General features: G+C 49.7%; 1 protein-coding gene across 1 annotated transcript in view; it reads right to left on the bottom strand.

Annotated features, from left to right (window-relative positions):
• Positions 1 to 3,243: 3,243 nt before the first annotated feature.
• GRSF1 (G-rich RNA sequence binding factor 1) overlaps positions 3,244 to 25,203 on the bottom strand; it is a 53,394-nt gene continuing 31,434 nt past the window's right edge. The window contains exons 6-9 of the mRNA XM_075337368.1: positions 24,360 to 24,481; positions 23,061 to 23,199; positions 17,861 to 17,947; positions 3,244 to 3,811 (exon numbers count right to left, since the gene is read on the bottom strand). Coding sequence (XP_075193483.1) covers positions 17,898 to 17,947; positions 23,061 to 23,199; positions 24,360 to 24,481 — 311 coding nt within the window. The 3' untranslated portion in view covers positions 3,244 to 3,811; positions 17,861 to 17,897. The remainder of the gene's footprint in view (positions 3,812 to 17,860; positions 17,948 to 23,060; positions 23,200 to 24,359; positions 24,482 to 25,203) is intronic.

Genomic DNA, 25,203 nt, shown 5'->3' with positions numbered 1-25,203 from the left:
GCCATACCCTTCTATAGTGTGGGCAACATGAATAGTCTACCATATTCTCTAAGAATTGGTGTAGAGCCCTTTATTATCAGGTGCTTCAGATGCTCTGGTTGTGTTGCCTGTCCTCGCATCTTGACTGGTAAAACCTTTTTCATTTCCATTACGGGACGACAATATGATATAAGATAGTTTATAAATTGTCGTTCCAAAGGTGTAATCTATCAGGCAAGACGCCAGTGCAATCTTGAATATATTGGCAAAAACATCAGAGAGATGAGGAGAAGGGTAGGCGAACATCTTCGAGATATAGCCAACAAAAGGGACACACATGAACATCATACATAATGGTGATGTCTCTGGTCTCAGCGTCATGGGGAGACCTCGTAAAGCGCCCCCCACGTGGAGGCAACTGGGACCAGAGGGTGTTGCAAAAGGAGAGTAGGTGGATCTTTACACTCAAGACGCAGGCCCCACTGGGTCTCAAGGAAACCCTGACCTATAGCGGCTTCCTTTACTTTAGGGACAGTGTTATTTAGCTTAGGGAGAGCCGCCGCGGAACGGGGGCATCGATAACTTTAGGATGTGTTAACTCCGTTGTTAGGTAGGGTATCTCTTAGGGCCCAGTGTTCGTTTCTATCTTAGAGCCTTACTCTCAGATCCAATCTTTCTATGTCTCTCTGATGTCACTGTCCATCTTCACACTAATCATATCCCTTTCCAATGTATTCCTCCGCCTTTTGTCCTAATTGGTCCCTGTTTTTGCTGCTACATACCCATGAGCTCTAACTATATTCCAATATTGGTTTGGTTCATTTCAGGCCAAAAACAATTATCAGCGGGCATGATTTTTACCCGTTTTGTGATTTAAGTGCTTTTTTTGTTAGAATGACCCCAAGAAAAAAGGCTAATTGCATGTTATGTGACCCCTTTTTCTATAGCACTCTGTTGTGCACTTTTTTACTCCATACCTGCATCACAGTCTGTCCCCTTCTTGTGCACACGACTGCTCCACGATGTGATTATGTATGGGTCTGTTTTACTGCGGTGCTAGACTAATGGGACGCGCATGCACGGTACCTCCTATTCATAGGGCGATTACCATCATTATGTGTTCCCCCAGTGGAACGTATTGTTTACTCACGTGATCGCACCACGTGTTCTAGCTGTCATGGGCTCTGCTGCTGGGTATTTTACCAATACTCGGGTGCGCATGCGCTGTTGCGTCCCGTCCTCCTGGCCAGGAGCGCACGCGCGATCAGCCCAGTCTATAATCCGGCCTCACTGTGTGCACATCTTTCAATACGCAGCGTGCAACACATCACTGCACGCTATCCCAGTTATTACCTTGAATCTTGTTAATTATTCTAGGTTTACACTTTCGTTGCGGGCGCATGCGCAGTAGACGCTTTGGGCCCGATGAGGTCACATGACTGATCATCCAATGAGAGCACAACTGGTGTTCCCCGCCTCTATTTAAACTTTTGATTCTCTTCAATCTGGTCAGACGTCTACCTCTGCACAAGAGGCGTTATAGCCTTGGCTTCACAATCCAGTAAAAGCTCCCCTGATGAGTTTGCTGTTACGAAACGCGTAGGGAGACTGGAGTACGCCTCTAATGGATCTCGACTTGAGGGGTTGGTGGTAGCTAAGTATTAAATAGCTCCCCCTCTGCGATCCTTCCACCACCAGGGTTATGAACAAAAGACATACCGGTGAGACCATTCCAACTTATTTGCCTTTTATTTAAAGGTTGTTGTTTGCCTCTGCAATTCTATATTGCTATTAGGCTTTTGTTGTGACTTTCCGATAGAGGTCAGCCGACTTTTGCTGTACTTACCTCCCCATTTACCGGATCATCACTTTGTGTTTATTGACTGTGAATTTTCCCCTGATTTTAAATGACCATTAAAAGTTCCATTTTAATATTTTACCCTGAATATTCAATGAGCATAATGAGCGGCGGTCGGCAGCAGCGGCAGAGACAGCAGGGCAGGAGAAGGTGAGTAAAGGTTTGTTTTTTTTCTCACAGACACATGTCTTTTCTCCGGTGTGTGTCACATGGAACACATCCGTGTAGTCCATTTGCATTACGTGACACGTTTGCGTTCCGTGCGACACCCGCGATGCCGTAGAGAAAACGGACATGTTGCCGTGAGAAACACGGACACACGCAAGTACGGAACGGACACACGTTTCGTGCGAAAAATACCTGCATGTGTCCAAAACCATGGGAATACATAGGTCTACGTGTGTACGTGTCTCCGGTACGTGAGAAAACTTCCTAACACCTACCGGAGGCACGTACGTGTGAAAGAGATCTTAGGCACCAGAGTGAGACACTCCAATCTGCATTTTGATTAGATAAAACTAATGATCCTGGAGAAGGCGGCGGCAGCTTGTAGAGAAAAATAAAATCTGAATCTATGTCTTACCATAGCTGTGTGTGACATCCAGCAATGAGCTGGCCCCTGCTGTGAGGTCGCCGGTCGTTGCTGAATGTCCCGCTTCATTTTTTGGACGTTGCTCTCCCACTGTGAAGTACACATCGCTGTGTGTGAAAGCGAGAGAGCGACGAACTGAAGCGAGCAGGGAGGCGGCATCTGGCAACCTGCGGTAAGCTGTAACCACGGTAAACATTGGGTAAAAAAGAAGCCCTTTCCTTGGTTACCCGATATTTACCTTAGTTACTAGCGTCCGCCGCTCTCACGCTGCCAGTGTCGGCTCCCTGCATACGTAGCTGGAGTACACATCGGGTAATTAACCCAATGTGTACTCTGGCTAGGAGTGCAGGGAGCCAGCGCTAAGCAGTGTGCTCTCACGCTGCCAGTGCCGGCTCCCTGCTCCCTGCACACGTAGCTGGAGTACACATCGGGTAATTAACCCGATGCGTACTCTGGCTAGGAGTGCAGGGAACAGGGAGCCGGCACTGGCAGTGTGAGAGCAGCGGACGCTAGTAACTAAGGTAAATATCGGGTAACCAAGAGAAGTGCTTTTCTTGGTTACCCAATATTTACCTTAGTTATGCTTCCACGCTTTGCTGCTGGCTGGTCACTGGTGAGATCTGCCTGTTTGACAGCTCACCAGCGACCATGTAACGACGCAGCAGCAATCCTGATAATGTCAGATCGCTGGTCGTGATCGCTGCTGCGTCGCTATGTGTGACACCACCCTAACGGAGACGGGAACAGGACGCCCAGAAGGTTCATCATGGGATTAGTGTGGAAAAAAAATAATAAAAACACAAGACAAAAGACATGACCATTTTCATGGTTTATTGAATTTGTATTCCAACCCCGTAATACTACAAATAAATGTAACTGTTTTGATAAATTTAGAACCAATTGCAAATTAACTATGCAAAACTGATCCACCACACAGCAGTTCTTAGAACAAGGATGAAATAAGACAACTGACCGTTCACTGTACCACTTACCAGTGTCTGTCTATAAATCTATATGGGCACAATGCAGGACAATTAATGCCAGTACATCTTCTACTTTATAGTTTCCTTCATTCCCAAAGGAACCCCATTCCGGATATTATCTTAGGCACTTTGATGAGACAAGAACATACGCTGTTGGCTTGCGATTTACATCCACTCTTCTGAGAAGTTTTCTTCCAGGTCAATAACAAATTCTGAGTTGGTAATGTCATGAAATATCTGTGTTTGCTGAATTAGTACCGGCTATCTTCTTACATTCAGCAAGGTAACAAATATATATGTATTTAAAATAAAATTCCCGATCTTTTAAACAGCCGTTAAAAAGAAAATAGAGGTGTTTATACAGTCTAATGTCAGGAGGTGGAGAAGATACTTAATGCCCTAAAACAAAAAGACACAAGGATGTAAATGCAACAGTTTGAGGGCACATACATTTATGTACAACACATCCGCACGCTAATTATATTACTGACTATAGAATTAAGGCATGGTTATGCCAAAATCATATTTAAGGAAGGAACAAAAGGCCTTTCATAGATCTCCTCCGATGGCCAACAATTCCATAGATTGGTAACAGAAGCCAGGTTTATACACGCAGGTTGTCAAAGGCCTTCTCCACTACTATGTTAATCTATCCTTACCATGCTTCATCATCAGAACAATGGAGGTCCAACACCTGGTGTAAACAGAACTACACTGGTCCATCACATCGTTTAGTAGCCATGTCTGGGTACTGCTGTTCAGCTTCTATCCAGTAAATATATCTAAAGGGAACCTGTCACCACTTTTTCGGCCTATAAGCTGCGGCCACCACCACCGGGCTCTTATATACAGCGCTCTAACATGCTCTATAGAAGAGCCCAGGTCGGGGGTATAACATAAAAAAACACTTTATAATACTTACCTAACGGTCGCGCGGTGGGCCTTATGGGCATCTCCGTTCTCCGGCACCGCCTTTTTCGGCCTTCTTTGTTATCCTTCTTCTCTAGCCGCGGTGCATGACGGGTCCAACGTCAAACACTCACCGGCATTCAGGACCTGAGCAGGGCAGATCAAAGTATTATAGTGCGCCTGCGCAGGATCGGCGAGTGTGTATGACGCAGCCGCATCATGCACCCAGGCTTCAAAAAGAGGACGAAGATGGCCGAAAGAGAAGGCGCCGGCACCGGAGAACGGAGACGCCCATAAGACCCACCGCATAAACCGTTAGGTAAGTATTATAAAGTGTTTTTTACGTTATACCCCGGCCTGGGCTCTAATATACAGCATTCTAACATGCTGTATTTAAGAGCCCGGTGGTGGTGGCCGCAGCTTATAGGCTGAAAAAATGGTGACAGGTTCCCTTTAATTCTGCCAACTGCTAAAGCTGAAAACAGCCGATTGGTAAGGGACCCTCCACCGATCTGATATCGATCACCTATTTTAACAATAGATCATCGATTTTCAATATCATAGTGGTGGAATATCCCTTTAAATAGTAGAAAATCACAACTGATTAAAACTATGGAGGAGCTCTGGATCATGACAAAAGGAAGAGGAGGGGTGTTGTGCATTTTTAAAGTTCTACAATAGCCACACAGAAAACTATATAAAAGAATCCAGATGTTTTTACTTAGTAATTTTCGGTCTCTTCGGCAATGGAAACATTATTAACCTGAATAAATAAAAAGCCCCAAAACAAAGTGGTTCTCAACTGCAATGTGTTTACAGCATTTTTTTAAAAAAAGTTTAATAAGTAGGAAAAACTGGGCTTGATATCCATAGGAACAAAGCTGTTTTACTTCTCACACTCCAGTGAAATGAGTATTGAGAAAAGAAATCCAAGTTGGCTGCCATAACCTGCTTCTGTACAAGAGGACTACTCTACAAAGTCCTTTCATAGTTTATCACCTATTTAAAGCTGCAACCTGTGCTAGGCACAGGTGAGGTCTGGTGGCAGCCTGAATATAGCTGCTCAAGATGTGTTTATGAGTTCCTATATTGTTCCTGTCAGGTCAAGAAGCAGTATCATAACCTAGCACAACTTAGCTGTTCACTCAACCTGACAGGTTTACAACATGGCAAGGAACAGGAGGATAATCGCCTTCTTTGCTAGACTATGTCCTGCTATTAACTGTCAACATGACCATTTAAACGGGAATATGGAAACTCCGCAAGCAGAGCAGCTTTCTTTCCCCTTCTCCCACTGTAAACCTGTCAGGCTGAGTGAGCATATGGCTTTGTGCGCACTGGAAAATGGAATTTTCTCAAGAAAATTCCGCAAGCACTGAAAGATTACCGCACCCGTGGTAAAAAAACGCGGCAAACCACACCCGAAAACCGCATGCGGTTTGCCGCGGCTTTACCGCGGTATTGTTCGCGGTATTGCCGCGGGCGGGTTGGTACATGTGCTTTACTGCATCCAATGCAATAAAGCACATTGAAAGAAAAAAAAAAAAAAATTCCTTAAATAGCAGATAGATAGAATAGATAGAGAGATAGTTACCGTATTTTTCGCTTTATAAGACGCACTTTTCCTCCCCAAATTTTGGGAGGAAAATGGGGGGTGCGTCTTATAAAGCGGTACCGGGGGGGGGGTTCCTGTCTGAGGCGATCGGGCGGCCGGGTGCCTGTGGCTGCATGCAAGCGGCCGGGTACCTGTACTTGCATGCAGCGGCAGCCGGGTACCCGTGGCTGTGTGCGGGCGGCAGCGGGTGCTGTGTGGGGTCGGCAGCCGGGTACCTGTGCTTGCATGCGGTGGCAGACGGGTACCCATGGCTGTGTGCAAGCGGCAGTCGGGTGCCCGTGCGGGTACCCGGCTGCCGCCCTCACACAGTCACCCAGCTGCCACCGCACGCAAGCACAGGTACCCGGCGGCTTGTACGCAGGGTGGGCGGGCAGCCTGCTGGCTGCCACTCTGTGCATGCGGGGTGGGCGGCTGTGCAGCTTACCAGTTGTCCGCGGTCCCACTTTCAAATGATGGCGCCGGTGGAGCTCTTGGATGAGAGCTCCATCTGCGCACGTGCTACTCCGGGAGTCAGCGCGTGCGCAGATGGAGCCCTTGGATGAGAGCTCCATCTGCGCATGCGTCGCTCCGGGCGCCATTACTTGAATCGGGACCGCGGACACACTCCACCACTGAGCCGTCGCCGCCGCTCCCACCACTGAGCCGTCGCCGCCGCTGCCACCACTGAACCGGGACCGCGGACACACTCCACCACTGAGCAGTCCCTGCCGCTGCCACCACTGAGCAGTTGCCGCCGCTCCCACCACTGAGCCGTCGCCGCCACTCCCACCACTGAGCCGTCGCCGCCACTCCCACCACTGAGCCGTCGCCGCCACTCCCACCACTGAGCCGTCGCCGCCGCTGCCACCACTGAACCGGGACCGCGGACACACTCCACCACTGAGCAGTCGCCGCCGCCGCTGCCACCACTGAACCGGGACCGCGGACACTCACTGCACCGGCCTGCTGCACGGCTCACCCGCCATGGCTGCTGCCGCCACCATGGACCCCACGGATCCTGCCACCGCGGAAGCCACCGCGCCTGCAACCACGGACCCCGCTGCCACTGACCTGCCGCGCCTGCCAGCACAACCTGTGCCTCCTGTGACCCCGCTTCACCACCACTGCTGCCCCCCTCCGGTAAGAGAACACCGGAGTATAAGACGGACCCCATTTTTCTTTTTTTTTACCTTTTTTTATGTCTAAGTTTGGGGTGCGTCTTATATTCCGGTGCGTCTTATAAAGCGAAAAATACGGTAGATAGTTAGAGGGATAGATAGAGGGATAGAGTCCCTGTGAGCACACGCTGCATTTCTCACGGTCGGTAGTGAGTTCAAATTACCGGCCGTGGGAAATGCCCTGTGGTTACCTCTGCTGTCTCGCTGCGAGGCTGCATTCAGCTCTGTGTCTGTGTCAGTCGCGGCTGGATGCAAGCATCGCAGGACGTGGATTACGCCGGAGCTGTGTGTTTCGGGGGGGTTAATAAACGGGTGAACCAGGAGCTTTTTTGTGTTTTATTTAAATTAAAGGATTTTTCGGTGTGTGTGTTTTTTCACTTTACTGTCACATAGACGCTGCCATGATCAAGCCTGGACTTGAGGCTACTTTACATGCTGCGACATCGCTAGCGATCTCATTAGCGATGTGAAATTCTAGATCGCAAGTGCAATCTTTTGAGATCGCACATAGGTCATTTTACGCATGCGTTATCTCAAAAGATCGCACTTGCGATCTAGAATTTCACATCGCTAACGAGATCGCTAGCGATGTCGCAGCATGTAAAGTACCCTTTAGTGGCGGCGATCCGCCGCCATTAACTCCTTATTACCTGGATCGCTGCCGCATAATGCATGCGACAGTCCCGGGGCAGCTGCGGCTGACATTCTCGGCTGCGGGAGGTGGGAGGGAGGCGGGGGACATTAACCCTGCCCCTCACCCTCCCCAGCCTGAGAATAGCGGGCCGCCGCTGTGTGCTTACCTCGGCTGGAAGGTAAAAATACAGCGGAGCCCACGTGGATTTTTTTCTATATTTCCGTTTGCTTTCTATGTGTGTTCTATATGTCTGTGTTCTATGTCTGTGTCTGTGTCTATGATGTCTGTGTGTGTCTGTGTTGTGTGTGTTTACTCTGCTCCGCTTCCTCTTCCTGTCATAATGACATCACTTCCCTGCAAACCGCAGGCAGCGATGTACATTACCGCAGGTAAACCGTGAAATACCGGAGGGGATAACGCAGGAAAACGCAATGAACTGCACAGAATTTGCTGCCTGCGTTATTCCCTGCGGGATTTCACTATTACATGGCAGTCAATGGAGTGAAATCCCGCAGCGACGTGCGGAAAAGAAGTGATATGCAATTGTTTTTGCTGCGGGAATCCCGCAGCAAAACATGCAGCTGTCAAATTCTGCATAGTGCGCACAGCATTTTTTTTTTCCATAGGTTTTGCTGGTGATTCACTGCAGAGATGTTATGAACATTTTCTGCAGCGAAACATGCAGCAAATCCGCAGGAAATCCGCGGGAAAAAAACGGTAAGTGCGCACAGGGCCTATAAATTGTGCTAGATTACAATAGTGCTCCTCAACCTGACAAGACCTATATAGTTAATGATTAAAGGAACTGCACATCACTAGCTACAAAATAAGCTTCTGTACTTTTATTACTTTATTCCTCATATCCAAGGTTCACACCATATAGAGTGCAACATAATTACTTAATGTAAGGTGAAAGATAGCAAAGTTTCGGCGGTTTGTTTTCACCCTTCTGCAGGTGTATAGCGATCACCAGAGGAAGCGAGCAGGCTTATGGTATTGGGTGGTATTCACAATGGCAGACAGTACAGTTAGACACACAGATACACAGTGGGGCAGCAGAACTAGCTCGGTCATACAATATGCTAGTTTACAATATTGCTCCTTAGCCTAACAGGAACTCTGTGATATACATCAAGCAGTACTTTGTCAGGCTGCAAGCTGTATGTGTGTGCCTAAAAGGGTTGCAACCCTGTTTTAGACTATTTATCAAATGAGATTTGTAAGACTATACGGATGGACTTTAGGTGTGCTAGTCAGATAATATAAAATGTTGCTGACCTATGTGAGGCAAATCCCGGGATATGAAGATGAATTATGACTTCCAGTCATAATCGCTCATCACTCCCTGGCAGTGCCCCCCCTCCCTTCTTGTTCTCAATGTCCAGCATCTGTGAAGGTGTTACACCTCCATGGCCATCTCCTGTGATATGGAGATGAGATGATGTGGGAACAATGGACACAGGATGACTCCCTGCCGTGACCCTGTGGTAGGAGCTGCTATCTCATTAGCAAGCTTGGAAGTATCCAGACAGAACGACTCCAGTAAAAAATGGTTCATATCTCGCAAGCCATATTTCCGATAAATATGGCAACCATAAAAATGGTGTCTCCGCATGCGGACGATGCTGGCACACCCTTTTTTATGGGAGCGGGAGCTTGGGAAATACCCCAGGCGTGATATCAGCCAATGTGGAACTAGTAGACAAGTCACGAGTCCTCTCATTCTGTAGCTAAATTCATAGCTGTCACAATGAGAGCGTTGGCGTCCGCCTACGACGCTCCCAGGCCAAGTTATGGCCATATTCCATGTTGTGGATTTTGTCCATAACTCCAGCCAGGGGTGGAGCAGTGCTCCCTCTGAGGTCACTAAGGTAGGAGGGGACCTGGATTTGCCCAGGTTGATAACCCTACTTCGGCCATTTTCCAGTGTTCTTTCGCTGGGGGTCACGTGTAGGAAACATCTGTGGGAGTTCCTGGAAACCTGGTCTACAGCGCCCCCCTGTGGCCAGACGCACAAGGTAACTGATTGAATTGCATACCTGTTTGTAAACCATGCTTTATCTGTAACTGTACTCTGACATATGTATATTCTGTAGATTCCCTATTGTATATATTGTAGTTCTAGTGTGCTTTAGGCTGATTAAATTATATAATTAATCTTGGGCTGTTCTGTTATCTCGATCTTGAATCCCACGTCTGTGTGTTCGGCTAATAGTTACCGTGAAGCGGTTGGTGGCAGCGAGTTGTGCCAAGGATTATTGTGGGGAGGCCAGTGAGATTCGGGGAGGTTTTATATATTCCGCCCGCGGAGGTCGGGGGAATATATACCCTACTCTCACCGGGGACCCTTCAATAATCGGCATAAGTAGTTATAGCGGCCTCCTTGCTTATTGTCGGGCAATTCCATAATTGGCCTGACTATAAGAGGGGCGCTAGAGAGCGCGTCACGTGCTCTGTCTGTCGGTCGGGAGGTATAAAGGAGGGGTGACCCCCACTTGTTACCCCCCGATTGTGACGTACTGGTAGCCAGCGCGGGGGATTTCTGAGTGACCCCCCCGGTGGTTTGTGACATATTGGTGGCAGCGGTGGGATCGAGATAATAGTGTGTGTGAGTGTGAGACCCATACTCCCAGACACTAAAGACTGCCTGCAGCAGCTGTGGCTGCTGGGGTCTTCAGACTAGCTCAACACTAGAGTGTCAGAGTGCAGATACTGTAAGGTGTGTGGAGGCATCAGGTGTCAGTTCTGTGTCAGTGACCAAAAGTCTGCAAGAATGGCTGAGAGCACCAGGAGCAAAGCCAAAGGAATGGCCGATGCTAAGGCCAGAGACGATGAGGAGGTTGTCCACGAGTCCTCCAGGAGCCAGACGCCAGAGAACAGCTCTGCAGAGGACATCGCACAACCTGGCACTGCTGGACAAAATGAGGAGGAGCTCGCCCAAGGGTCCTCAACGAGCCAGATGCCAGCCCTCCGCTCTGAAATGGACAGTGAATCACCTGGCTCTGCAGCGTGCCGCAGATCACCACTTGCCAATCCCTCCGGCCTGAGAGGTGCAGAGGCCCTCCTTCAAGCTGCCTTGGCCAGGCTTATGGCTGGAGACCGGGATACCTACGAGATACTCATGGCCGAGCGTGGGCGACAGGCAGCGCGTGACGCTGAGGCTGCGGAGCGGCAAGCAGCGCGTGAGGCTGCGGAGCGGCAGGCAGCGCGTGAAGAGCGAGAGCGACAGGCAGACCGTGACTACCAGCTGCAGCTAGCTCAGCTCCGGCCCTCATCAGCCACATGTGACCTTCAAAACACCAAACTTCCAAAGGTCCGTGTTGAGGACTTCCCAGTGCTGGAGAAGGATGGAGACTTGGACTCTTTCCTGACTGCTTTTGAACGGACTTGCTTGCAGCACCATCTGGACAAGGATCAGTGGGCCAAATACCTGACCCCCCGTCTAAGGGGTAAGGCCCTGGATATCCTTGGGGACTTGCCTGCTGAGGCAGATCAGGGCTACGACACCATCAAGCGGGCCCTGATCCAACAGTACAACCTCACTCCAGAGTCCTACCGCAAGAAGTTCCGGACCCTGCAAAAGGGACCAAAGGACTCCTGGGCTGACCACCGGCGGGCACTTGCCCGAGCTGCCGACCACTGGACCCAAGGCCTGCAGCTTTCCACCGGACCGGAGATCCTGGACTTGTTCATCACGGAGCAACTCTTGTGGAACTGCCCTGAGGATCTCCGCCAGTTCATCCGAGACCAGAAGCCAAAGGGGTCCACGGCTACAGCTGCCCTGGCCGATGACTACACCAACAATCGGGCTCCTGAGGCCAGGAGAGCAGCCACCAGCAGCACCTGGAGAGGGGGTAAGATGAACTCTGCGACTGCCCCACCTGCCCCTAGACTGCAGGGGGTGTCCCCCTCAACTCCCCTCTCCAGGCCCGTGGCAGAACCAAGACGGTGCCACCAGTGCAACCTACCTGGACACTTCAAGGCCATGTGCCCTCAGCGTCCCAAGGCCCCGGCTCCGTCCCCGTCCCAAGGGCCGCCCAAGGTGTATTGTGTGGGTGGGGGTGGTGGTAGGTCCCTGGACAGCTTCCAACCTGTCACCGTCGGCCGGTCTGTGACCATGGGACTGCGAGACAGCGCCTCGGAGGTGACTCTGGTGCGGCCTGAGATGGTGTCCCCCCAAGACTTGATCCCTGGAAAAACCCTCGCTGTCTCCGGGATTGGAGGCATTGACCCGGCGCTGCCTGTTGCTGACATTTATGTGGACTGGGGCGCAGGGCGAGGGGTGAGGGAGGTGGGGGTAACTGATCGGATCCCCGCAAACGTGCTACTTGGGACAGATTTGGGGCAGATAACCTCCCAGTTTGGGCCCCAACCAAGGGCTGAACCTTCAGCCAGTACTGACATGCCTCCGGACAATGTTAATGTGTTATCTATGAATGATGTAAGGGAGGAGGGAGTGAACTCTGATATTTCTGCTTGCATAGACACCATAGACACACACACAGCTGCAGCTGTGACAGGGGAGGGGGTCAGAGAAAGGTGTGACAATGCCTCTACAAGTAACCAGCCAGTGAGCTGGGATCTGTTGCCCTCTGCAGGGATAAGCAGAGAGCAGGGTGCTGCAGGGGGAGGACCAGTGTGTGGGGTGGGGGCTACCACAGCAAATGTGGGGTCCCCAGAGATTTCACAGCGGGGTTCTGTTGCTGCAGGAGGGGAACAGGCAGGTGAGATTGGGGCCGGTCCAGGAGCGGAAGTGCTCCCAGGTAAGATCTCGGTGCATGGTTCCCCCACAACCGGGGTGTCAGGAAGCCAGGTCGGTCTGCCTGAACCGGCGACTTGGTCAGGAACGGAGGAGGAGCAGGCACGACCCACGGTCGCAGCGGCTGTGGCCGCTGTCACCCGCAGTGGGAGTGCTGGAAGCCAAGGGGCCTCCCGGAGGTCCGATAGCTCTTCCCCTTCTGACCAAGTGGCAGCCGAGTCAGGTGGAGGCCAGGACACAGGTCCCGGGGTACTGACCGAAGATGTGACAGTCTCGTCGATTCTGGCCACATCTAGTCAGGGGTTTCAGGCAGCGTTAGAAGCTGACGACAGCCTGAAAGCTCTTAAGGAGCAGGCGGCACAGCCTCCCTCGGACTCGGACCCGGAGCGAGTGGTCTGGGACCAAGGACGGCTGTACCGGGCCACGGTCCAGCAGGGTTCACCGGAGGCGTGGCCCAGGGACCGACAGTTGGTGGTACCCTATCCGTTCCGGACGGAGTTGTTGCGGATCGCACATGAGATTCCGATGGCCGGACACCTAGGGATCGCTAAGACCAAGGCCAGGTTAAACCAGCATTTCTACTGGCCAAAAATGGGGGCCGATGTGGCTGCCTACTGCCGTTCGTGTGAAACCTGTCAGAGAGTGGGGAAGGCGGGGCCACGCCCCAAAGCCCCACTGGTATCTCTGCCCATCATCGATGAGCCTTTCAGGAGGGTGGCTGTGGATCTGGTCGGCCCGCTGGCCATCCCCAGCAGCTCCGGGAAACGCTTCATACTGACGGTAGTGGACTATGCCACCCGGTACCCAGAAGCAGTGGCCTTGTCGTCCATTCGGGCTGACAAGGTGGCCACCGCATTGCTGGAGATTTTCTCCCGAGTGGGTTTTCCCCAGGAAATGCTCACTGACCGGGGGACCCAATTCATGTCCCAGCTGATGGAGGCCCTCTGTAAGCAAGTCCAGGTGCGACATCTGGTGGCCAGCCCGTACCATCCACAGACTAATGGCCTGCGCGAGCGGTTTAATGGCACCTTAAAGCAGACGCTTAAGATGTTGGTCGACTCCCATGGGCGTGACTGGGAGCGGTATCTCCCACACCTGTTATTTGCTTACCGGGAGGTTCCACAGGCCTCAACAGGATTCTCACCGTTTGAGCTCCTGTACGGGCGACGTGTGCGGGGCCCCCTGGCTCTGGTGAAAGAGGCTTGGGAAGGGGATTTGGCCACCCCTGGAGTGTCTGTTATCGAGTATGTCATGCGCTTCCGGGACAAAATGCAGGCCTTGACGCAACTGGTACACGACAATATGGCTCAAGCCCAGGCCGATCAGAAGCGTTGGTACGACCAGAACGCTTGTGAGAGGACATACCAAGTGGGTCAAAAGGTGTGGGTACTGGTCCCCGTACCACAGGACAAGCTTCAGGCAGCCTGGGAAGGCCCATACCTCGTGTACCAGCAGCTCAACCCTGTGACGTACCTGGTCACCCTGGACCCTGCCCGTGGAAGGCGGAAGCCCTTCCATGTGAACATGATGAAGGCACATCATGAGCGGGAGGCATGTGCGCTCCCCGTGTGCAACCTGCCCGAGGAGGGAGAAGCGGAAACCCTCTTGGATATGCTAGCCCAGGTTAGGGCAGGCGGATCCATTGAGGATGTGGAGGTTGGCCACCAGCTCTTGGAGGACCAACGGTCCCAGCTGTGGGCCACCCTCCTCCCCTTCCGGGGGTTGTTTACCAACCAGCCCGGAAGGACAGACTTGGCTGTCCATCACGTGGACACTGGGGATCATCCCCTGATCCGGCGTTCAGCATATCGGGTCTCCCTGGAGGTGCAGCAACACATGCGCCAGGAGATTGACGAGATGCTGAAGCTGGGGGTGATCCAGGCATCCAACAGCGCTTGGGCCTCGCCTGTAGTCCTCGTCCCTAAGAAGGACCGAACCACTCGGTTCTGCGTGGACTACAGGGGGCTCAATGCTGTCACGGTCGCCGATGCGTACCCAATGCCACGCATCGATGACCTGCTCGATCAGTTGGCCGGGGCTCAGTACCTGACCATCATGGACCTGAGCCGGGGATATTGGCAGATCCCCCTGACTCGCAAGGCCAGGGAACGCTCTGCCTTTATTACCCCATTTGGACTATACGAGTCCACGGTGATGCCATTCGGGATGAGGAATGCCCCTGCCACTTTCCAGCGGATGGTCAACACCCTGCTCAAGGGACTTGAAGGGTACGCGGCCGCGTACCTGGATGACATTGCCGTCTTCAGTCCCACCTGGGAGGACCACCTAGAGCATCTAGCACAGGTGCTCAGGCGGATCCACCGGGCAGGTTTGACCATCAAGCCGGGAAAGTGTCAGCTGGCCATGAGCGAGGTCCAGTACCTCGGTCACCGGGTAGGCGGGAGAACACTGAAGCCCGAGCCTGAGAAAGTGGAGGCCATCGCATCCTGGCCCACCCCCAGGACCAAGAAGCAGGTGATGTCCTTCTTAGGGACCGCCGGGTACTATAGGAGGTTTGTTCCACGCTATAGTAGCCTGGCAAAGCCCTTGACGGACCTCACCAAGAAGAAGCTGCCCTCTGCAGTCGATTGGACAATGGACTGCGAGACAGCCTTCCAGGCCCTAAAGGACGCCCTGTCCAGCCCGCCCGTGCTACAGGCAGCCGACTTCACGCGGCCGTTTGTAGTACAGACCGACGCCAGTGACTTCGGCCTCGGTGCGGTGCTCAGCCAGGTGGACTCTGCGAGCCAAGAGCACCCAGTCTTGTACCTGAGCAGGAAGCTGTTACCAAGGGAAGTGGCCTATTCCACGATGGAGAAGGAGTGCCTGGCCATAGTGTGGGCCCTGCAGCGTCTGCAACCCTATCTATACGGGCGCCACTTCATCGTGGAGACGGACCACAATCCCCTCAGCTGGTTGCACACCGTCTCTGGGACGAATGGGCGATTGTTGCGATGGAGCCTTGCGCTCCAGCAATACAACTTCACCATTCGCCACAAAAGGGGCCGTGACCACGGTAACGCAGACGGGCTGTCCCGACAAGGAGAGGTCGCGGACGGGCGCACGGGGGAACACCGGAGTGTGCTGCCCCCTAGCGCCCTCAAAAGGGGGGAGGTGTGAGGCAAATCCCGGGATATGAAGATGAATTATGACTTCCAGTCATAATCGCTCATCACTCCCTGGCAGTGCCCCCCCTCCCTTCTTGTTCTCAATGTCCAGCATCTGTGAAGGTGTTACACCTCCATGGCCATCTCCTGTGATATGGAGATGAGATGATGTGGGAACAATGGACACAGGATGACTCCCTGCCGTGACCCTGTGGTAGGAGCTGCTATCTCATTAGCAAGCTTGGAAGTATCCAGACAGAACGACTCCAGTAAAAAATGGTTCATATCTCGCAAGCCATATTTCCGATAAATATGGCAACCATAAAAATGGTGTCTCCGCATGCGGACGATGCTGGCACACCCTTTTTTATGGGAGCGGGAGCTTGGGAAATACCCCAGGCGTGATATCAGCCAATGTGGAACTAGTAGACAAGTCACGAGTCCTCTCATTCTGTAGCTAAATTCATAGCTGTCACAATGAGAGCGTTGGCGTCCGCCTACGACGCTCCCAGGCCAAGTTATGGCCATATTCCATGTTGTGGATTTTGTCCATAACTCCAGCCAGGGGTGGAGCAGTGCTCCCTCTGAGGTCACTAAGGTAGGAGGGGACCTGGATTTGCCCAGGTTGATAACCCTACTTCGGCCATTTTCCAGTGTTCTTTCGCTGGGGGTCACGTGTAGGAAACATCTGTGGGAGTTCCTGGAAACCTGGTCTACAGCGCCCCCCTGTGGCCAGACGCACAAGGTAACTGATTGAATTGCATACCTGTTTGTAAACCATGCTTTATCTGTAACTGTACTCTGACATATGTATATTCTGTAGATTCCCTATTGTATATATTGTAGTTCTAGTGTGCTTTAGGCTGATTAAATTATATAATTAATCTTGGGCTGTTCTGTTATCTCGATCTTGAATCCCACGTCTGTGTGTTCGGCTAATAGTTACCGTGAAGCGGTTGGTGGCAGCGAGTTGTGCCAAGGATTATTGTGGGGAGGCCAGTGAGATTCGGGGAGGTTTTATATATTCCGCCCGCGGAGGTCGGGGGAATATATACCCTACTCTCACCGGGGACCCTTCAATAATCGGCATAAGTAGTATAGCGGCCTCCTTGCTTATTGTCGGGCAATTCCATAATTGGCCTGACTATAAGAGGGGCGCTAGAGAGCGCGTCACGTGCTCTGTCTGTCGGTCGGGAGGTATAAAGGAGGGGTGACCCCCACTTGTTACCCCCCGATTGTGACGTACTGGTAGCCAGCGCGGGGGATTTCTGAGTGACCCCCCCGGTGGTTTGTGACACCTACTCCTCGATTTATATACGAATATAGATATATAAGCTAATATATTTGCATGCTGAGCCGATTTGGGGACTTTACTGGGAGGGGGTGTGGGATTGTTTTTCATACTTTTTTGTATCAGTATTCTATTTTCTGTACAAAAAAATACTATATAAAAAAAAAATTTGATTTAAAAAAAGAAAGGGTTGCAACTAGAACCATTGAAGTACATGCATGTCAGTGCTCTAAAAGATAACAAGCACAACAAGAGCATAAGACTGGCCAATCACAGCGCAGCTTTTTACCTATCCAGGCCAATAAAGGCGAATGCAAATGGGAAAGCCGTGTATGGCTCCTTACCATCTGGCCATAAAGCCACAATCATTGCTTTTAACTAGTTTTGTACCAGTCTGCAGAAACAAAATGCGTAAAATATAGGGGTCTGATCCCATATATATTTTGGGTTAATTTGTAGTGCTGTATGAAATTAGGGGCAACTGAAGTAGATGACACACGATAGCACTATACAAAGTGGAGCCTAAATAATCCATAATATATTTTTCTGCCACATTTTGCATGTGTTAATGTGATCTTTCCATTATGCGCCTCAAATAGTGAAATTGGTGGTAAAAATCTGCTTCAATTTTGCACAGTAAAAGAATAGTGGAAATATTGTAATTATTCATCGTACTGTAGTGGTGTGAACATGGCCTTAAACAGTCTGGACAAATAAACCTATTTAGTTCAATGTCACCTAAAGTCACTCCAAGCTGGCATCTTATGACAAAACTAAACCCAAAGATTTGGTTGAGGAAGGACCTGCCCTGTATTAGTGCATGACAAGTATTTTCTAACCTAGTGCAAAACAGAAGGTAACAAGCCGTGCTTTATGCCCATTTACAATGCATGAAACCTCTTATGACCACAAGAATTATGAATAGTAGTAGTAGTAGTAATAGTAGTAGTAGTAATAATAGTAGTAGTAGTAATACCTTTTTAATGTGGGCAACAACACGACCAAAACTGATCTTATTTACCATCTGGCGACGAATTCAGGAACAGTTCTAAGTATCCTTGTTCTAAAAGGGGGAAAAGGTTTATGGTGAATTTCAGCTGAATATGTACACATTAATCTGGATACTTCGTATAGCTGAAATAAACAGGATATCTTAAAATGGATTAATAGACATGAAAGAAAAAAAATGGAACTGGTTTAAATCAATCAAACGCAAAATACAACAGAAAGGCACATTTTGTCTGGAATCCCCTCTTTAATCACATTTTGCTTTTTCTAAAGCCAAGGATGATATTTATTGTATTAAATGAGGAGTTTCTCATTTTATATCCAATTTGTAGTATAACAAATAAGAAATACAATTATAATTTATAGCAATTGTGCTATATAGTTTGAGCCAGACGTCATAAATATATGGTTGAGGTGGTGTACCTGAAGCCTTCACAGTGGGTGTCAGGTGTACAATAAGTAAATCACAATCATTGGTTAAAAAAAATAAAATTCTGCCATGCAGAGTAAGAAAAGAAAAAAAAAAAACAAAAAAAAAAAAGATTTTGTAAATATGAACAAAAAATAAAATGAAAATAATAATACATAAAACAGCTATATAAATACCAGCTCATTGAATTTAATTAACATAGAACCTACAAAGAACTACAACACTTTTACATAGAAAATATCTTTATTAAGAGAATATGTATATAAAACAAGATAAAAATGCACAGCAATACAATGACATGAGGATAGGAGACAGCTTTTTCTCTGATTGAAATCACATGGTGGCCAGCAATAATAAATATATATTTCCTAGTCAGATGAAGTGTAAACAAAATCCCCTCTGAAAATTACTTTCAGGAATTTATTTCAAAAAATTCATCCGACTGAATAACATTGAATACTTTGGCCAAACATACAATAAAAAAGTCTCAAAAGCTGAACCCAAAGTCTGTACACCCTGTACAGCAAATGGATGGCAAGAAGAAATCAGGACAGTATGTCTATAGCAAGAGTGACAGATATGACACTGCACGGACTGTAGAAATGCATGAACATTTAGTAGTGTAATGGGGAATGTCAGGAGTCAATGCCATTTATAAATAGGTAATGCCATAACCAAATGAATGGAATATGGGGTAATAATAACAAGAAATGAGAGTCCTGACATGCCGCAACACACAAAATAGATAGATAGTCACATGCAGGTGTACAAAAACATCTAGAGTAATCACATACTGTATCTTACCATGGGACACCCTGACGCGTTTCGCCAATGCTTTATCCAAGGGCGCTCATGTCATTGTATTGCTGTGCATTTTTATCTTGTTTTATATACATATTCTCTTAGAAAATATTTTTATTATGTAAAAGTGTTGTAGTTCTTTGTAGGTTGTATGATTCACTGTGAACTACATAAGTGTGTGTGACCACATTGGCTCTTTTTTTGAGTAGTGATCAAATTCTTAGGTTTATTTAATTAACAGACTCTGATGAATTTGATTTTCCCACTCTCCCCCTAAAAAAAAAAAAAAATTTAAAAAATTGGTATTTCATCAAGGGGGGGGACAGCTCTAGGAGGCAGCAGTGGGGGGGCACAGACAGCAGTGGGGTGGGAGGGGCACAGACAGCAGTGCGGTGGGCACAGACAGCAGTGCGGTGGGCACAGACAGCAGTGGGAGGGGCACAGACAGCAGTGGGAGGGGCACAGACAGCAGTGGGAGGGGCACAGACAGCAGTGGGAGGGGCACAGACAGCAGTGGGAGGGTACACAGTACTGAGGGGTGGCACACAGCACTGGGGAGCACGGACAGCATAAGGGGGGTACGGACAGCACCGACCATGGCATGGACAGCACTGGTGGCAGCATGGACAGCATTAGTTGCTGCGGACAGCAGTGGGTGAGCATAGACATCACCCAGGGGGGTACAGACAGCACTGAGGGGCACAGACAGCAGTGGGAGGTTACACAGCACTGAGGGGGTACACACAACACTAGGGGGTACACACTGCACTAGGGGGTACACCCTGCACTGAGCAGCAATGGGTTGATACTCACACAGTAGTGGGGCGGGGGGTGTCACAAACACACACTGCACAGCACAGGACCAGGACGACAGTAAATCTGCTGCAGCTCTTCTGTGACTTTTTATCGCAGCACGATGCTTACCCCACCCCACCCACCAGAGCACACTAGCACAGGCTGGGGGGTTAAGCCTAAAATGTATGGGCTACAGTCAGGTACTGGAAGGAGCCTGTACATTCTAGCGTTTAGTAGCGAGTCGGTTTAGAATGTACGGGCTGAAGTCAGGATCTGGATGGAGCTCGTACATTCTAGCATCAACCCACAGGGCATCACGCAGTGTGATTTAAAGGGCCGGCAGCCGGAAAAAGCGCTGCTGCCACCAGAACACTGCTGTCCCCGGAAATGTGCCCAGGGGCCGCATAAAAAGTCGTCACAGGCCGTATATGGTCTGCGGGACGGAGGTTCCCCACCCGTGGTTTAGATGTAGGTAACTCACATTCTGGTCCCTCTCTTCTCCGAGTTCGCAACCCCCCCTCCACAAGCTTTCACACCCTCACAGAAATATCAAACACCTTGGTCTACACTCACTTTCTCAGTCCCTTCTCCCTCTTGCAGACATTGCTTCTTTACATGATGCAGATGCTGCTGCCATTTTATACAACACCACCATCTCTGCAGCTCTCGAATCAGCTGCCCCCCCCCTCACACACACAAAAACCCGCACAATCAACAGGCAACCCTGGCACACGAGCAAGACTAAAGAATTGAGACGGGCTTCCAGAATCGCTGAGCGCAGATGGAAGAGGTCTCACTTGCACTTTGTCCCATACAAACAGGCCCTCACCACTTTCAAGTCCACACTCACTGCTGCAAAACAAACCTACTTCTCATCTCTCATATCCTCTCTAACAACCCCAAACAGCTGTTCAACACTTTTAACTCTCTCCTCCGTCCCCCAGCACCACCTCCCTCTCATCTTAGCTGAAGACTTTGCCTCTTTCTTCAAGCAGAAGATCCACAATCACCACAGCCCCTCCTCACAACTACTCAGCCTTCTTCCTCCAAATCCAGCTTCTCCACCATAACAGAATATCATCTTTAAACTCTAGTCTCAAGATCACATCTCACAACCTGCCTGCTTGATCCACTCCCATCCCACCTCATCCCCAATCTCAGCACAGTCTTCATCCCATCCGTTTTCTTCCTTCTACACAGTCTTCATCCCAGCCCTAACCCATCTCTTCAACCTATTACTAACAACTGGTGTATTCCCATCATGCTTTAAACATGCCTCCATTACACCCATCCTCAAAAAGCCCTCCCTTGACCCATCCTCTGTGTCAAACTATCGCCCCATATCACTTCTCCCCTACGCCTCAGAACTACTGGAACAGCATGTCCATCTTGAACTGTCTTCATACCTCTCTTTCTGCTCCCTCTTTGACTGTCTACAATCTGGCTTCCGACCCCATCACTCCACTGAAACTGCCCTAACTAAAGTCACTAATGACCTACTAACCGCCAAAGCCAAGCAACACTACTCAGTCCTCCTCCTCCTGGACCTGTCCTCTGCCTTTGACACAGTAGACCACTCCCTTCTACTACAAATTCTCTCATCTCTGGGCATCACAGACTTGGCCCTCTCCTGGATCTCCTCATACGTAACCGACCGAACTTTCAGCGTCTCCCACTCTCGCACCACTTCCTCACCCCCCCCTATCTGTCGGGGTTCCCCAAGGTTCAGTTCTAGGACCCCTGCTGTTCTGAATCTACACATTCGGCCTGGGACGGATCATAGAGTCCCACGGCTTTCAGTATCACCTCTACGCTGACGATACGCAGATCTACCTCTCTGGACCGGACATCACCTCCTTACTAACCAGAATCCCACAATGTCTGTCTGCTATATCATCCTTTTTCTCTGCTCTATTCCTAAAACTGAACATGGACAAAACAGAATTCATTATCTTTCCTCCTTCTCACTCAACCACCCCACCTGACCTATCCATCAACGTCAATGGCTGCTCACTTTCCCCAGGGCCACGTGCTCGCTGCCTGGGAGTAACTCTAGACTCTGCTCTCTCTTTCAAGCCACACATCCAAGCCCTCTCCACCTCCAACTCCGAAACATTTCCCGGATCCGTACATTCCTTTCCCAAGAAGCTGCAAAAACCCTAGTGCATGCCCTTATTATCTCTGGCCTGGAGTATTGCAACCTCCTGCTTTGTGGCCTCCCTTCTAACAGTCTCGCACCCCTACAATCTATTCTGAACTATGCTGCCCGACTGATCCACCTGTTCCCCCGCTACTCCCCGACCTCTCCTCTCTGCCAATCCCTTCACTGGCTTCCCATTGCCCAAAGACTCCAGTTCAAAAATATATGACCTACAACGCCATCCAAAACCTATCTCCTCCCTACATCTGTGACCTAGACTCCCGGTACTTACCTCCACGTAACCTTCGATCCACGCAAGATCTACTTCTCTACTCCCCTCTCATCTCCTCTTCCCACCATCGCATCCAAGATTTCTCGCGTGCCTCCCCCATATTCTGGAATGCTCTGCCACAACACATCAGACTCTCACCTACCTTGACAAGCTTCAAAAGGAACCTGAAGACCCACCTCTTCCGACAAGACTACAACCTGCCGTAAGCCTCAGTCTGGTACAGCACCGCACAACCAGCTCTACCCTCACCTATTGTATCCTCACCCATCCCTCGTAGACAGTGAGCCCTCACGGGCAGGGACCTCTGTCCTCCAGTACCTGTCTGTGCCTTGTATTGTTTATGATTATTGTACCTGTCCCTATTTGTATATCCCTTTCACATGTAAAGCGCCATGGAATAAATGGCGCTATAATAATTATTATTAATAATAATTATAATAACTGTGTCCCAAGACATTAATGGGAGCTATAAGTTCAGCATAGGTCAGCCATGCTCAGTTTTCATAGTGGGACATCCCGAGACCGATACCTGGACGCAGTTATTCTCATCTAAGCCATAAACATTGGAGATGGAAATAACTCTTTAAGGGGTTAAAAGCAACCATTTTTGTTTTGCACATTTTCTTTAATTGTATCAGTGCTTTTTAAGTTGTGCTTATAATAGGAAAAGTAGGCAATCACTAATGTCATGTGAATGATAGCAAACTTACGAATGTGGCATCTGTTCTTAGCCATGGCAGCTACGGCATCCTCATGGGTCAGAAATCTTACTACTGCTTCCCCAGAGGTTCCTCCTGCATCAGCGCTGTATTCAATATTTATCTTCAGTGGCATCACAGGGTGGAAAAACTGTTGGGAAAAAAATAAAAAGCTTTTGCGAAATGTGGATTTAATGTTTCTTTTCTTCCAAACTACTTTAAAGGGAACCAATCATCAGGATTTTCGTGTATAAGCTGCAGCCAGTGCAGTACTGGCACTATCATGCACAGTGTGTACATACCATCAGGGGGCAGCTCGGGTGTTTAGTCAGTGAAATACAACTTTATAAAGTTTGAAATTTCGTGCACTTTTTGATTGACGTGTGCACCTCTGCAGATAATGTCCGGGCGGGTTATGCAGGAGTTCCCCGCCCCCCCACCAGCCTGTTCCTCCCTCTCTCCTGATGTCCGGGCGGGTTATGCACGTGTTCCCCGCCGCCCCGCGCTGCCTGTTCCTCCCTCCCTCTGGCTGTATGTAAATATCTAATCTTCAGAAACATAGCGCCGGAGTGGGCCTCTGCGCATAGCGCTTATCTCCAGCGCCATGTTTCTGAAGCCCCCGCATTACACAACTTGGTGTCTGAGAGGGCGGCGCCACAGCGATGTCACACCGGCTGGTGTGTTGGCCCGGTGTCCTGGGGCGGCACGATACAAAAGCAGCAGGTAATCGCGTCCTCCGATCAGCTGTTCTGCAGTCCTGTTGTGATCGCGCTCGCTCCTGCGGTCACAACGGGATCTGAAGGAGCGAGGGCGCATGCGCCGCCCTCTAACACCAAGCTGTGTGATGCGGGCTTCAGAAACATGGCGCCGGAGATAAGCGCTATGCGCAGAGGCCCACTCCGGCGCCATGTTTCTGAAGATTAGATATTTACATACAGCCAGAGGGAGGGAGGGAGGAACAGGCGGCGCGGGGGGCGGGGAACTCCTGCATAACCCGCCCGGACATCAGGGGAGAGGGAGGAACAGGCTGGTGGGGGCGCGGGGAACTCCTGCATAACCCGCCCGGACATTAACAGAGGTGCACACGTCAATCAAAAAGTGCACGAAATTTCAAACTTTATAAAGTTGTATTTCACTGCCTAAACACCCGAGCTGCCCCCTGATGGTATGTACACACTGTGCATGATAGTGCCAGTACTGCACTGGCTGCACCTTATACACGAAAATCCTGATGATTGGTTCCCTTTAATATTTGAGACCCTAACAGTAACATTATCTTATAAAGACTTTCATTGCTTATTAGTAACTCACATTTGCAATATCTTGGCCAGAAGCGTGGAATGGGAGTCCTCGAATGTGGATATCATGGACTGGTGATACAGCTGTGAATTCACTGGTATCCCCCGCCTTCCCGGACAGGTCCTTCCCATAATCTGTGGGAGGAAAGTAGCAAATCAGTAACATATTTATTGCTTAACTAAATATTCTATGTGACCAGAGTGGATTCTCAGCACTAGCCATTTTTTGCTATTGAATCAGAGCAGTATAATGTACTGGCAGGGAACCGAAATCGAGCGGTGTGACTTATTAGGCTGTGTGCTGTGGTTTCAATACAATCAGCGTTGAATCAACAGGAGATTATCACAGCTAGTCTAGATCTCCTGTGCAGGCCAGTCAAGCTAGTCTGCGTAACCTCTCCCCCACCACTGATTGGCAGCTCGCTGGCAATGTACAGTGTACACAAGAAGCTGCCCATCAGGGGTGTGGGCAGGGTTATACACAGCTCAGCATTCTAACCACACTACCTCTACAACAGAGAAAACAAGGATTCTAATCAAAACTGCCGCAAGCAGTCCAGTAACTGACACATGCCTGGAATCAGGCTCTCTGACCCTACATAATGCTGATCTCAGATTACATAGCAAAAACCTGCTGACAGATTCCCTTTAAAAATGACCCATCACCAGGTCAAAAATGACCAATGTATGATGCTATTTTATTTACCCTCTCTCCCCCACCAGTATGATTTATTTTTTTTTATCTGATATATGGTTCCAAAGATTTGGGTATTTTTATTCAGTGCTACTTTTTATGGTCATTACAAATGGAGTGGTTTTTACAGGACTCAGAGTGTCTTTAGGCTGCTCTATATTAT

The sequence above is a fragment of the Anomaloglossus baeobatrachus genome, chromosome 1 (assembly GCF_048569485.1).
Source record: "Anomaloglossus baeobatrachus isolate aAnoBae1 chromosome 1, aAnoBae1.hap1, whole genome shotgun sequence".
In the NCBI taxonomy this organism is placed as follows: domain Eukaryota; kingdom Metazoa; phylum Chordata; class Amphibia; order Anura; family Aromobatidae; genus Anomaloglossus; species Anomaloglossus baeobatrachus.
This window is presented reverse-complemented; position numbering and strand designations above follow the sequence as displayed.